Source organism: Python bivittatus, unplaced genomic scaffold (assembly GCF_059951505.1).
Source record: "Python bivittatus isolate LINGU-HERP-01145 unplaced genomic scaffold, Pbiv_v1 ctg000560_np1212, whole genome shotgun sequence".
NCBI classification, from domain to species: Eukaryota; Metazoa; Chordata; class Lepidosauria; order Squamata; family Pythonidae; genus Python; species Python bivittatus.
The window spans coordinates 6,307,940-6,323,483 of NW_028277083.1; the positions used below are offsets into that span (position 1 = coordinate 6,307,940).

A 15,544-nucleotide genomic window follows, 5' to 3' on the forward strand; every position below is an offset into this window, starting at 1 on the left:
ACAGGCTGAATTCACACATCACACTAAGCCACAGTTTGTTGATCCATGATTTGTGAAGTAACCAACTTCACTGACTGGTTTCTGGTCTAGCACCAAGTCATTATGATGTAATGCTGGAGGTGCTGGACCAGAAGTGGAGAGACCCAGGTGGTAGTCCCCTGCTCAGCCACAGAAGCTCCCTGAAGGACTCTGGGCCAGTCCCTCCCTCACAGCTCAACCAACCCCACAGGGTGGTTGTTGTAGGGAAAAATAGGAGGGAGTGCTATCTATGCCCCCTTGAGTCCTGAATCAAAGTTAAGATATCAATCAATATAGGGTGAACAAGTATATACGATATGCAAAACTCAAACTAAGCAAACCACTTTAAGCTGAGCTCTCTGTTCAGATGGCCTTGTGCCACTCATCTCTGAATTAAGAAAGCCCTCACTTGATGGATTTAATCCACTCTTCTTTTTCTTCAGGTGTGGGAGCAGATATCCTGTAAACCACGTGGTTGCCCTCAACCACCCGGCCATCAGCTTCAGTCTTGCAGGCTTTTATCACCTGTCCTTTGTGGCTAGGGTTGTACAGCTCAAAGCAATTCTAGGGAGGAGAAAACAAACCAAGATTGATAGTCTAGTAGTCTCCATTTGGCATGGAGGTGCTATGCTGCAGAAGCGAACATACAACAAGAGCTTCCTTTGACAGTTGTTACTATACAGTGTATTCATATATGTCATTCTATTTTATATAAGTCAGTATAATTTCTCCAACCTACTTTTCCATTGGTTTAATAACCAAAGTGGTTTACAACTCAAATCAGCAATCCATAACATAACAAAGCAAGACTTAACAATGACCTGATAATCAAGAACAGATAAAAACTAGACACAGAAATTGATATAATGGTTACAATTGTATGACTGGTGATTATAAGGTTTTTGGATCTGAAGTTCTTAATTAAAAAAAAAAGTTGAACAGCAGGGTTGGGGTGGTTCAAGGAAGTCAAGATGGTGACCTCGACCATATGACTGAAGCTCTTCGCTTGTAAAAAGGGAGAAGGCGTCAATCATGTGGTGGTGGCTGTCATTTTGACTTTTCTGAGCACCATCTCTCCGCATACGTCCCCACCCAATTGTGTATCAGCAATTTTCTATTTTATTTTAGCAGATGTTCACATTGCTAAGCAGTTGAAATGCATCTCCAGGACAAGAGTTTATCAGCAAGCTGAGGGTAGAGAAGCCAGCAGGTACACCCAGAAGAGCTGCTCATTAGGGATGAGGACTGATGGATAGGAATCAAGAAAGGTCCCTGGGAGAAAAGGATCTTCTGAAGAAGATGGGGAAGGAGGGAGATCTTACTGGTTTTCTTGGATCCTCAACTTCTTTGATGCTGAGGTTTTCCAATGGGATAATTCCTCTGGGTTCTTTGTCCTAGGAATCCAGGAAAAACAGTATCCAGTCAATCAGTTGAAATAACTTGGATGTAGAAGTGACGTTATCTGCAACATCAAGCCATACTTACGGTTGTGTATTCAAAATAATAGAGGCAGTTATCAGTCAGTATAAACCATCTCCTTTTCCACGTTTTCACTCGTCCACCTACAAGACAAAAGGCAACCCCCTCAGTTAGATTGGGTTTCATCCTAAGCTACCATAGATGGGACAAAATAGAAAAACTGGTTATCTTGTTACTTCATTAAATGATTAGGTGGGTCAAAATCAGACGATTGAGGGGGGAGATGGATACAGAAGTAGGGTTAAAATGAACACAAGGTTACTGAGAATCTCCTTATCCAGAAACGATAGCTGGGTTGGTTTGCTGAGTTAAGCCACGGTTTGTGTAACTATGATTTGACAAGCCACAGTTAGCTGAGTTCAGACACAATACTAATCCATGGCTTGCCTACCCATTGTCAACTGAGCTGACACTGGCTGGGTTCACACATCTCATGGAGCCAAATCCAAATGGCCTGCATTATAGCTTAGCATGATGTGTACATCCAACCAGTATTATGAAATGCTGTTGCCTGCCTACATTCTTCAACCATCTGAACACTAGGGGAAAAACCTTCCAAAAAGTATATTAAAAAAACCTTCACTGTACTGTATCTGAAATGGAGTCTTCTCTCCCTTTCCCCACCAGTATATTCAAAAGCTCGTTTGATCAGAAACGAAAAGAACAAGGACGCCTTCTGTTCCTTTCAAGCTCATGATTTAACCAAACGGTTATAGAATTCAGGCTGTCTGCATCAGTCCATCCAGATTCTATTCCTCATCAAACCACAAATCATTTGGAATTCTAGAAGAGGCCATGCCAAGAAAAATGTAAGGCTTGTGGTTGGAAAAATTTGGAATTCACACTTCAGTACTAAAAGATGACTTACCAGTTGTAATGTTGGGAAAGGACGGGGGAAAAGTTTGACACCCACAACTTGGGGGCTGATGAGTGATAGTTCAAGTCAAAGATCTCAAAGAGATGTCAGGAACATCTTCTTGACCCACCCAGCAGAAGGTAGAACAAATGGTTCATTTGTGTTCCAAACTCTTGCCAAAAGTTTAGGCAGAAACTATTTTTGACGCTCCCAAAAATGCAGCCAAGGATCTCTTTAATTAGAGATTTGAGAGGTGCATCACCCCCATTTTATCTCATTAGCCTTCATTCTCTGCATAGCCAAATTCATTACCAATTATTCCAGAAATATCACTACATAGAAGAATATGTCTACAAAATTATCATCTCTTCATAATCAAGTCACTCAATTCAGGAATAGAAAACCCTCTGCACCAAACCCCTTTGGGAAGATAGCTCTGCATTCGTGGTGGGCCATTTATTATTTTTTAAAAGACCTCAAACTCTAGAACAATGGCAGGAATAGGCCACACATCCTGACATTTTATTTCTCGCTCTGCAATACGAACTCTAACTCGAAAGGCCATATTTTGTCTAAATGAATGAAATGGAAGTTCATGGAGACTTTGGGCCAAGCACTAACTCTCAGCCTAACCTATCTTACAGAGCTGTTGGGATAAAACAGAGGTGAGCATTTTATGGACACCGTCTTCAATTCCTGCTGGAAAGGCAGGGGTTGGATGGATGAAGGGTGTTTAAGAGTAAGTTAAAGCTTCCGTAACATTCACATGAATGTCTAATTTCCTACCACCAGCAGACCCATGTTGCATAACCCTAGCAGGGCAGGAGGAACAGCCTTTTCCTGGTTGGTGGGTAGATGGATGGGTGTTTGAGGGCACCAAGCAAGGAATTCCAGAAAGAAAACACTCAGGATGGTGGTGAATTAATTGCAGAACCTGGGCACTTCTAGGAGCCACCCAGAACTTGATTTAATTGCACCAACCGGATCAAACTCCTACTCAGAATCAGTGGCAAAGATGACTAGCTTGAGGTAGATCCAAAAGCTGGTGGCACGCCAACATAAATGAAGGATCAGCCAGCAATGGCAACTGCTTATCTTAATTTGGAATCCAAGTCCACCCAGATCATTGAGGGCCAAGCTCTTCCTTCAAAGGCAGTGCTAAAATCCACCTTATTCTTTCTCCAATGTTTCCTTCTGCAAAAGGGGCCTTTGTTTTTCTACCTTGTCCTCAGTGTGCTTTAGAATTTCTTCCAAATTTCTCTAATTTGCATTTTTCCACTAAGGGATTTTCAGTATTCAAAAGGTGAAGGTGCTGGCCACGTACCAGGTAAGCAAAGAAGGCATTAAAGAAGAGACAGTCTACCCTCTCGCTACCTCGTCAGGAAAATGCACATGACCCACAGAACAGTTCCTTTTCAGCAGAAACATCAGAGAAAGCAAAATAACACATTCCAAAATTGGATATATTTATTTCCTGAGCAGAAGAGGAAGTAATTAAAACCAGACCTTGGCTATTTACAATAAATGGTTTAGTCTCAGACAGTTGAGCTGAGCGGTTGCCAACAGACACTGTTATTTGGAATTTTTTAAAAAAAAATCTTGTCCAAAAAAACCCCTCCCTGGGATCTATTGCTTGCAAAGATTTTGTCCAGCTGCAGTGTCTACTAATATGCAACAGGGATCTGATTTCATCTTCCACCCCCTCAGTTGGCCCACAATTAATCATTATGCAATGTCTCCAAATTCACCCAAAATAAACTTGGGCGTTACCAATTTTTTTTTCCCCAGGCAGGGGGGGAGGGAAGGAAATGGAATTCTTAGCACTACCCCAAAAAGTATTTATTTTGGGGTAGAAGGGAGAATAAAAGGCACAGCAAAAGCAGCAGGAGGGAAACATCCTGGAGAATTGGAAAGTAGATGTTTTTCGTGCTGCCGAGTTATGCAGAAATTGTGCAATGTAAATTTCACGCAGAGAAGCCTTCTAATTTAGATGGGGCAGTCGTATCATTGAAGGTGATGGACACCTCGTTGTAAAATATCCAGGAAATCATGCAGACTTTGAAGGGTCCTGTAGGATTGGGAAGAGAAAAAAAATCTCTTTGCCAGTATCTCATCTCATATCCGTTCTCTATCAATGAAAGTGACACCTTTAGAAGAAGACTCCGGATTCAACCCGATGCAAACATCTGCTAGGGCTTCTTAAAAAGGCGAGGAATGGGTTTCTATCACTGCTAACCCAGGGGGATCACTAGGGCAACCCCCCACTTGTGATCTGGGAGAGGGCAGATTTGCCAAAGAAGAAAACAAACCTCAGATTTCTGGCAAAGATTTCTGGCAATCCGGTCCCTAGGAGGAGAAAAACCATCTGCCGTTCATGGACTGTTTTCCCTCCTCCGTAGCTTTAACATACAGTAGTAGCCAACTCTTGCCTCTGAAATGGACAGGGTGAGACTCTGAAACTTGTCCTTTTCAAACAGACAAGTCAGCAGTAAGTTAGCTGGGAACGAAAGCAGCTGCGCTCTGGGGCAGATGGTCTCACGAAACCTTTATTTGTAACTAAGCCCTTTTCAGAAGAGTGGAGAGTTTGGACCCAGAATATCAACTGGCCACCATGTCATCAGAGTCCAGGTGACTTTGGAGAACCTCCGGTTTGGTTAGAAATGCCTGCTTTGGGAATGCGCCAACCACCAAGATTCCAGGTAGACTTGGATGTGTAAGGTCCAGAGGCTCCTTAATGAAGGTAATGATTAAACCAAAAGATGGCTGAAATCTCACTTGATGGCCAATTCCAATGTGTCTACTGAAGGTTCTCCACTCACCATTTTCGATACTTCATTTTTGTGTTTTGTGTGAGGGCCGCCTGAAAAAGTCACTGTGCCTTGATTTATGTAGCGGATGTGAACTTTGAATTTAAAACTTATTTAAAATGGGGGAAGGTGCCCCAGTACGACTCCTGCAGATAATTTTCTGGTTTCCTGAAAAACATTCCAGAACTCCTCTACCAATGGAGAATTCTGTTTTTACCCTTCATATAAACTCTTTCTTGTTTGAATTCTTCCAATTGCTAATCCACCAACCTTGATAAGTCCAGCTACATGTCCTTGGTGCATAACCTTCTCATGATTATCTTATCACGGCAACAGCTGAGTACAACCAGACGGTATTTGTTAAGAGCTGTTGCACAGGGATCAAACATAGAAGAGAAAGACACCAGTAACTTGGGCAGGAACAAAAATGTACTACATCAAAACCTCACTTTAGCAGACTAATGGGAGAGGGGGTGTCCGTTATTGACAAATGTCTGTTAAATCAGAAAGTATTCTCCCACAGCAATTTGCATTCTTTGCGCCCATTTATGAGGAATAGTGACACTATTATGCCGATGGCATTCATCGGTGCAGAAAATTGGTCTGTTCCATGCAAAACGTCTGTTGCATCAAAACCCAAGAAATCGAGATTTTAATGGGAAATAAAGGGAAATTCACGGGCTACTTTGGTGCTCTAATTCCACAGAGGTCAAACCACATGGTATCAAACTGCCCTGAATATCAAGGGGGTCAGTGACAAAGTGTTAAGACGTTACCAAGGACTCTGCAACTCGCTAAGGTTTCCGATTTAGGCGCACGCCATTCTGCAGGCTGTAGTGCGGTGTGGTCCAAACTTGGCCACTTTAAGATGAGTGGACTTCAACTCCCAGAATTCCCCAGCCAGCTGGCTGGGGAATTCTGGGAGTTGAAGTCCACTCATCTTAAAGTGGCCAAGTTTGGACAACACTGCTCTAGTGACAAGCACAGAAACGTCAGCAAACTGATGTTGAGAAAGGGGTTAAATGAAGACAGAACCAAGCAACAGAAGATGAAAAGAGGGATACGTACCTCCTAACGCAGAATAAGAAGAGACAGCCAGTCACAGAACAGAAAGGTGATAGATCTCAGCCCAAAAGAAAACAAGAAGGTACGTTTAAACCACTCATTCCCCAAAATCGTAGCCCCAAATCAAACCAACAGAAATGCACAAATAACAGAGTGGGAAAAAACAGAAGACATCCAGGTATAAAAGAAAAAGGCATGTTTCTTTTGGGTGTGGACCCAAAAACCAACAGTAAACGTACATTATAGCATATTGACGAGAGATTATTTAAACCCAACCGAGCTGTTGATGCGTGAGCTCGGATGCTTGAAAAAGGAGAGGAATGCTTTTCGGATGAGATGGGCAATCTCAGAAATCAAATTTCACGTGCCGGAGTAAAAGAATCAAAAAGCAGGAGTAGGAGATCATGAGGCGGAAGGATTGCCGATGAAATAATGCTTCAGCAGAAAGTAACAATACTGCCATTCTGTTCGATTTCCAGCACAGCAGTGGAAGAACAGAAAGGAGAGAGGCAAATCAACCATATGCCAAGGAAAAAGCCAGAATTTATCTACTGACCTAATTTCAGGAGCCAGCCTTCTCGATCCGGGTTAAAAAATGTGTGGGTTAAATCGTTCCCATCGTCTTCTGGAATCTTAAAGGGCTCGTTTTTAATACTTTCATATAAATTCTAGAAGAAAAGAGAAGGCAGAAAACTTTAACACCATCTGGCCAGAGATACATTCTGTTCAGAAATCTCAAACAGAAATCAAGAGTCTGTTCTTCTTCGAGGACCATTTGGCAACATCTTCTTTAGGACATGTGACAACTTCAATAAGTAATTGTTAAGCGCTTGGAAATGAAATACAGTTTGGTCCACAATCTACAAATGTGTTTGGGATGTATCCAAAATGTAGTGGTTGTATAAGTTGGGGAAATACCGATTTCGCAAGGCAGACTCGTTCTCTCTTTCCAAGAGAAGGCTTCCCACTCTGAAGAAGCCTCATCCAAGGCAATCTTGCCAGATCAGGAAAAACAGAGTTTCCTGCAAGAAGGACAGTCAACAGGTCGCCACTACAGTAGAAAAAATATCTAGATTGTCATTTGAGAGCCACATGCTCCTCTACAAAGCTGCCCGAGCAACAGAAGGAAGGGGTGTGCAAAAAATCATCTCTAGGCAGAGACAGAAGTTTTCTTGGCCAACATCCTGGAGAACAGTTGCAAGACAGAGGAGTAATCGTCTGGTAGATGGGCCAATAGTCTAATTCAGCATAAGGTAGCACTACAATCTAAGGCCTTTGAATACATGAAGGCATTCCAATACATTGTATAAAGAAGGAGTAAAAATCAGTGGCCTGGTCTACACCTTGCAAGACATCGTGGTTGCATGAGTTCCGAGATCTCTGGTTTATGCATTATACTAAGTCATGTTGCTCCTTACAGTGTGTGAAGCCAGACAGGGCAACACAGCAGCTAGCATGTTGGACTAAAACCAGGGGCCAGTTTGTTGTATCACCTCAAAGCTTGATGGTCACCGTTGTGCTAGTCCCTCACTCTAAGGTTACTCCATTTCATAGTATTGTTTATACTAAAGGATCAAATTCAAGGGCAACTGTGTATATCATCCAGAAATCTTTGAAGACTTGATGGAATGAAAAAATAATAGGACCAATAATAACAATACAACTAATAACAACAGGAATACCATCACTTCTCTACTGAGATCTAACGTCCCATGATGTGAACCCTGTTGTGTTGGTTTCCACAGTGATCAGTACCAAGAGCAATGTAGTTATTCCTTGGCCCCACTTCAAAGCCCTACATCACGTGCTCATCCCTTTCAAAGCCACTTACCCGTAGCAGTTCTTCTGGGAGGTCTCCACCCTCATTAATACCTCGGTTCATAGAGATAAACCTCTCCGCTGTTGGCTTGTCTCTTACATTGTGGTTGTGTAGACTTGTGTTCAACATAATGATTGCGAACGAGAGTACGTAGCATGTATCTGGGAAACAAAACATCAAAGGAGGACGTTTGCCCCGCACAGCTGCTTGTAAAACCAGCCTCTGGCACATGAGGAATAAAGTAAACAAGCACGTTCTCATCTCTTACTACCCCCAGCAGAGAGAAAAGCCATCCTGCTGGAGTTGTGTTGAACTTGGGACACAAATTTCTCAGGCATGGGTCCAAGAAGGAAAACTTAAAGCTGTATTTCAGTGTTCTAGGCATGAAATTACTACTGGCAAATTATTCTCAATGTCATGCCATTTCATGACCAGACAACTTCCCAGGACAAAAATGATCTTCCTCTTGCATGTTTTGGTTCAGGGCAATCCTTCTATGATGGAGCAACCCACAGTATCCAATGAATTTGAATTGTTTGACTATGGTTTTTTCTGCCTGTGCTTAAGAGGAGTGGAATCCTTTGATCAAAGCTAGTTTGCAACCTGGTTTGGAAGGCAGCCACAATTTGCCCGTTCAAGTGAAGCAGGAAGCTCTGTATTGTGTTATACAAGAAGTAAGTCAGTGAGCCAAAACATGGTAGAAAAGGAAGGAACGTATGAAGTTGATGTATCTCATCTGGAACCCTATTAACATGTGTCATAAATAAATGGCATCTATGGAGACTCCATTGTAACATGTTTTGGACCAACCCATCCCTGTGACCAAAAGATAGCTTGGAATCTAGAGATTTGATTCTACACTCCAGAAGAAACCAGATCATTACAGGGTTTCTTCAGCTTAGTTTCTGTCAACAGGGATTCACCCATCACATTAAGCTTTAACTTGTTTTTTTTTTTTTTGGTGAGGAGGTCTTGAACTGTTAGATGAAACCAATCATTGTTTTATAATCATTCCTAGCAGAGATCATCTCTTTGCTCAGAAACAACAGAAAATAATATTTGGACAAAGATGATGAAGATGGTAAAGCAGGATTTTTCTTACATTCTAAGATACAACTTCTACCCATAGTTTCTTGAATAAATCATAGTGGCCTGCTTCACACATAATGCTAAGCCATACTGTGTATCTGGCCAATTTCCCCACCTTCCAACCCCTATTGCTCTAAAGAGGTTTCCAAAAACATAGCAAAACAACAGTTGTCACCACTGACAACCATTACAACAGCCAGCCAAGCCATTACAACACCAAACAGGTTGAGACTTGCAGAATGTGGGAGCCCAACTGATAGAGGCAAAGAGCAGCAGGAAAGGCCACATCCACTAACCTGTAGACTGGAAGACCCCAGGGTTACAAAGGCAGTAGCGTGAAGCAAATGCTTCCATCATACGATCAATTTTTTGAGCTTCTCCAGGCAATCTAAAACTCCACAGGAATTGCCTGCAAAGATATCCAGAAAGTTGTGGACAGAGTACAACCCAAGTCCAAGCCTCTTGCGAATAAAAGGAGACTCTCATGAGTTCAGGCGAATCAGAAATTAAACATCTGTATATCAGATTGGGTTTGAAACGTTTCTCTGAAGGTCATCTTGGTAGCTTAGCAGCTCAAGCAGGACAAGGTTTGCTGATTACAGAAGTCAGCCAACCTGATCTCTTTGTCTCCCAACACAACCTTTTGACCTGTTGCAAAAGATCAATCAAGCCAACCCTTTCCGTGATTTCCACAGCAACGGTCTGATCCAGCGGATTAGATGGTGCAGGCCGTGCACAGGAGAGGATTTAACATTTAAGAGACTTAAACATGGCTTAAGTTTCAGCTCATGTCCAGATGGCTTCATGACCACGCTAAGCCATGACTGGTGTGATCCTGGCGGCCTTCGTTCACACTATCTATGAACAGGTTCCTGCCACGCTTGAAGCAACAATAGAGTTTGTGCCCTGTACAAACACAGCCAAACAGGGACTTATTCAACCAACTGTGGTGAAGTAAATCTGACCCTGGTGATTGTCAACAGGGGTGGTTAAAAAATCAAGATGGCAGCCAAAAGGGGGCGGGGCTTCCATCATGGGGTTGTGGCTGCCATCTTGATTTTTTAAATTATCCCCGTGGACACACCCAAGATAGCCACATTGGTTAAGCCATGAATTATGCTAAGAAACCACACCAGTTGAATTCCCTTAACACCCCAACTATTACTGTACAAACTATCTTGTGGCTTAGTGCAGGAAGCCGTGCGTAGTGCTAAACTCAACAAGTAGGGCCACAATTCTGTATGCAGATATGGAGGGTTAAGTCCACGGATCTTCCTAACACCAGACAAGTCTTGCAAATAGTGGGGGGGGGGGGTTTCCTGCTTCAAAAAGGCAAAGGATTTTTAACGTCATTTTTCCAACAGCCTTTTAAAAATATTTCTTACCGTAATGCTTGGACAAGATTGAGATCTGCAAACTCGTGGAGTTCAACAAAAGCCTGAAGGACTTTGATATTAAAGTCATCCCTGTAAAAGAAAGAAAAAAATGTTGAAATAGCAACCATTTCATTTAATATTCAGCTGTTGGGCTGTTGAGGTTGATGGTTTGGGGTTTTTTTTCGTTTTAGTTGGCCTGTTATCAAGCTGTACTCATTGGTCCAATGCTAGGCAGTCCTCAACCATAACCTTAAGAAATTAATCTTATTATTAGCTGATTGAAGAAGGCATTCATGTCAAAGATCATATGATTCTATTACTATAACCAAGATTTTCTTTTTCCAAAACGCATACTGATTATTCCAGCGACAGTGAAATTCATCTCCTCTGGCTTGATTTCAAACAGGACGCACCCTCCTCCAACTGGTAGGTCCCCCTCTCCTGCACGGCTAACCATCACGTCTCCATCACAACTGACTGTTACATTCAGCAAAATATCAGCTTGCCTGCTACCATAATGAACCAGTTTGGTGTGTTTGGTGGTTAAGGCACCAGGCGAAGAAACTGGGAGTCTGTGGGTTCTAGTCCACCTTAGGCACAAAACCAGTTGGGTGACCTTGGGCCAGTCCCTCTCACTCAGCCCCAGGAAGGAGACAATGGCCAACCACTTCTGAAAAACCTTGCCAAGAAAACTGCAGGGACTCATCCAGGCAGTCTCTGAGAATCGGACATGTTTGCAGATATGGGGGAAAAAAACATAACAGGGAACCACTATGCAAATCACTTGTATTTCCTTTCTCAAGGGCAAACCGAGAGAACCTGTCCTCACACAGATTGCCTCCTTCAAGAGTCAGCAGAATGGAGTTCCAGTCTGTCATCCTATTCCAATGAGAGACAGGAAACCCAGAAACTTGGTTTGTTTTTTTCAATGAGCTCTTGGGACTGTCATGAAGCCAACGGCACTCCAAATTAGAACCTCTGAGCAAATCCTTCAGTCTTATTTACCTTCCATACCTTGTCAAGTTTTCTGTCAAAGATGTGAACGCTAAGGTCATGATCCAGCACCCATCACATTTCTTTAACGTAAGCAATAATGCCATTAAGACAATGATTTAGCATCAGTCAACCACGCAAGGATGAAGTCCTGCAATCCACACGGTGTGTTTGAAAGTCATAAGTAGATTAAAATGTTGCAGATCCGCTTCTACCCCAAGAAAGGGTAGGCGGATTTTTACAGCAGTTCTCAAAGTGAACACCACAAACCTTTCCAAGAATTTTAATTAGTATGTCGAAAAACCCACTAATTAAATTGGAGGCAAGCAAGTTGTTGTATAAATACTGTGGTGTGCTTGCCAAGGGGAAATAAATGTGGTGGATCAAAAGGCGTGTTTTTTAACCTTAGCACAATCGTATCAACAACAACAATGATGATGCAATTTAGCAAATATGGTCCAGGAGAATCTTTTGGAGAAAGATCTCAAGATCTTTTGGAGCATTTCAAAGATCTCAAGATCTTTCTCCAAGACCTCACTCTTAGTTATAAAATGCTCCAATTATATTGAATGAAGATTGGGTCCAGTAAAAGAAAGTAATATAGAAGCAACAATTCCTGTTCTCTCTGAAAAAGAGCGCATAAGCGTGAAAGATGGTTGCAAGATTCCCAGCTACTACATGAATAAGTTCATATAACATGTTAAGCCATGGGCATCTCGGTCTGTGTACAGGGGACAACAAGAGGGGTTACTTGATGCCATATGCATTGTGACGTCATTATGCAAGTGATATCATGGTGCACATAATATCATTATGGCTTGTACAAGATGCCCTCTCCTGAGAAATCTGTATGCAGGCCAAGAAGCAACAGTTAGAACCGGTCATGGAACAACCGATTGGTTCAAAATAGGGAAAGGAGTACGACAAAGCTGTATACTGTCACCCTGCTTATTTAATCTATATGCAGAGTACATCATGAGAAATGCCAGGCTGGAAGAATCACAAGCCGGAATTAAGATTGCAGGGAGAATCATCAACAACCTCAGATATGCGGACGATACCACCCTAATGGCAGAAAGTGAAGAACTAAAGAGCCTCTTGATGAGGGTGAAAGAGGAGAGTGCAAAAGCTGGCTTGAAACTCAACATTAAAAAAACTAAGATCATGGCATCTGGACCCATCAGTTCCTGGCAAATAGAAGGGGTAGAAATGGAAGCAGTAACAGACTTCATTTATTTGGGCTCCAAGATCACCGCAGACAGAGACTGCAGCCATGAAATTAAAAGACGCTTGCTCCTTGGGAGGAAAGCTATGGCAAGCCTAGATAGCTTATTAAAAAGCAGAGACGTCACCTTGCCGACAAAGATCCGCATAGTCAAAGCTATGGTTTTTCCAGTAGTAATGTATGGCTGTGAGAGCTGGACCATAAAGAAGGCTGAGCGCCGAAGAATTGATGCCTTTGAACTGTGGTGCTGGAGAAGACTCTTGAGAGTCCCCTGGACTGCTAGGAGGTCAAACCAGTCAATCAACCCTGACTGCTCATTGGAAGGATTGATAATGAAGCTCAAGCTCAGATACTTTGGTCACCTAATGCGAAGAGAGATCTCTTTGGAGAAGACCCTGATGCTGGGAAAGATTGAAGGCAAAAGGAGAAGAGGACGGCAGAGGATGAGATGGTTAGATAGCATCACTGAAGCAATGAGCATGAAACTGAGCAAACTCAGGGAGGCAGTGAAGAACAGGAAGGCCTGGCGCAATATGGTTCATGGGGTCACGAAGAGTCGGACACGACTTAACGACTAAACAACAACAAGTTGCCCATGCCAAAAGCAAAACAAACTTTATCTTAGCTTAGCATGGTAGGTGAATCTAGCCTCTGTGATAGGCTTTATGACAGGCATGTTTTATGAACAGTCATATAATACTTGGGAGAGATGAGATTGACATCTGCAGAAAACCTGATCAATATCTTGGTACTGATCTCCTGAAGCCTAGAGAACCTAACTACTATGTATATGTAGCAAACCAGGACTACCTCTATCTCAGGGAATCCATAATTCTCTCTGTTGTAACCCCATCCAAGGTTATGGAGTGATCTCCTTGTTGACCTCAGTGCAACAGCTGAAGATTGGGAGATAATTCTAAGTAGATCTCTGAATGACCTTTGTCGGGTATGACCTCCTTCTTTGTAAACTGGGAAGTGATCACATGAATGTTGGGAGGATGAAAGAAAGGGAGGAGGGAAAAGCAAAACAAAAGAATATTGCTGTCTCCCTGGATTGAAACCAGGATACATTATTAACATGAAATTGTCCTGGCTTGAATTCCTCATCTCATAAATTCGATTGATATAAATGCTCTGAACAATTTTACAAGTCTGCATTGCAAGCTGATAGCACCCCCCCAAACAGATGGACCCACAGCAGAGTCTTTTAGATATATTTTTAGTATGTAGATAGATATTTAACTAATGGGAGAAATGCACGGAAATGAGTTTGGAAAATTTCTCAATAACTTGCTAAAGATAATACACAGTTGACTAACATTTCTTGTGTCCAAGTTGTACAGACCATCTGTTTTCATTAATTATAGAACGCAATGCCAGTCTTAAAATTCAACCATCATACAGGACAATGGTCTTCAGCATGAATGTGTCCTTAGGGCTTTACATACAGGGATTAACTCTGGGTTCCCGATCAATCAATTTCACAATCAAATGGTTAGCAAGTGTCACAGATTTCCTGTTTTGTAGTATAAGCTGCACACGGAATCTTGTGCATTTTTACCCTGACACAGATTCCACCCATCATGCTAAGCCACATGATCTACTGAATAAACCACAATGAGTTCATTTGCATAGGCCACAAAGCAATGATTTGCAAGACACAATGACTAGATTCAAGACATCAATACGCCTAAAGAAAACAAACAATATTATGGCTTAGCATACTGTGTGAACTCAATCATTGTGCTTATTTTTTTAAAAAAAACCATTGAAATCCTGATTTATCTCAAACCAAGTTACTCGCTTTATGAGACTTAGGCTACTATCTTATGGACATGTTTCCTGGAGTAAGTCCCATGGAGCATAGTGGTAATCAAATATTGAATTGTCACATAAAATATATATATTTTTAAACTACTGTCATTCTAGGCACATTTTGAACATACAAGCTTCTTTTCTACAAAACTGATAAATCTCAGCCTTCAAGGATTATATAGGTTTAAAAAAAAAATGTAACCTTGCAACCCTACTCCAAGCCAATTTAATACAAAATATGTTGTTGTTTTTCCCTTTTGACCATCTCCTGCACGAAGCAAATGTGATATGAACAAAACCTAAATTCCTATTTGGCCAATGTTGGTAGAATCAAGATCAGCAGAAGAAAACAGAGTCATGGACAGAGTTCGGCTGGTTGCATTGACAGCATTTCTCTTTCTCGCCAGCTGAGCTCCTTCTTAAGTGCCTTGGGGACAATGCTGGACCTCATTTTGTCCTCTTGAGGGGCATGCAAGCAGAACAGGCCTGCCATCCTGCAGTGTCTTTTACACAACTTTCTCCTGCCTGCATTATCACAAGAAAGCAGCTTAGTGTTTCTTAGAAGTAGGATTAGGCTGGAGATTCATCCCCAAAGAGTTTTAGGAATAAGCTCCTACTGCTGGATGAATTCTTTCTTTGATTCCTGCAATTTTACGCTGGGAAGATAGTTGAGAAGAGGCTCCTATATTCTTTGTCTCTGGAAAGCATTACAACCGAAGAAACCATGAGGACTCCATCAAGATGCTCTCCATCTTCGCCCGTCTGGGCTATTTTGAGGCACGTTTACGAGTTACGCACCCTAAGCTTGAAATAGTTTGCAGGCAAGAGAATCCAAATGAAATTGGAGAAGTCAACCCTCTCAAGATGATTTAGATGGCAACCTCCATTCCCGACCACTCGTTTTTTAAGCCCCCCTTTGAATTTATGTTTTTTTCAATCACGTTTGTCACCACAACAAAGGGTTCTTTCAATGTCTTACTATTTTTACTAAAGAATTTTTCC

At 42.0% G+C, this 15,544-nt stretch overlaps 1 protein-coding gene across 2 annotated transcripts in view; it reads right to left on the reverse strand.

The window, feature by feature from the left end:
- The window catches only part of CYTH3 (cytohesin 3), a 54,344-nt gene that overhangs the window by 3,930 nt on the left and 34,870 nt on the right, over positions 1–15,544 (reverse strand). Inside the window, exons 6-12 of one of the 2 annotated variants that reach the window (XR_015797421.1) lie at positions 10,519–10,599; positions 9,430–9,542; positions 8,057–8,205; positions 6,781–6,893; positions 1,504–1,582; positions 1,341–1,412; positions 428–582 (exon numbers count right to left, since the gene is read on the reverse strand). Coding sequence is in view for 1 of the 2 variants with exons in the window: in XM_088148073.1 (XP_088004199.1) it covers positions 428–582; positions 1,341–1,412; positions 1,504–1,580; positions 6,782–6,893; positions 8,057–8,205; positions 9,430–9,542; positions 10,519–10,599 (759 nt within the window). In the remaining variant the exon portion in view is untranslated. The remainder of the gene's footprint in view (positions 1–427; positions 583–1,340; positions 1,413–1,503; positions 1,583–6,780; positions 6,894–8,056; positions 8,206–9,429; positions 9,543–10,518; positions 10,600–15,544) is intronic. The other variant, XM_088148073.1, reaches the window with a different exon arrangement.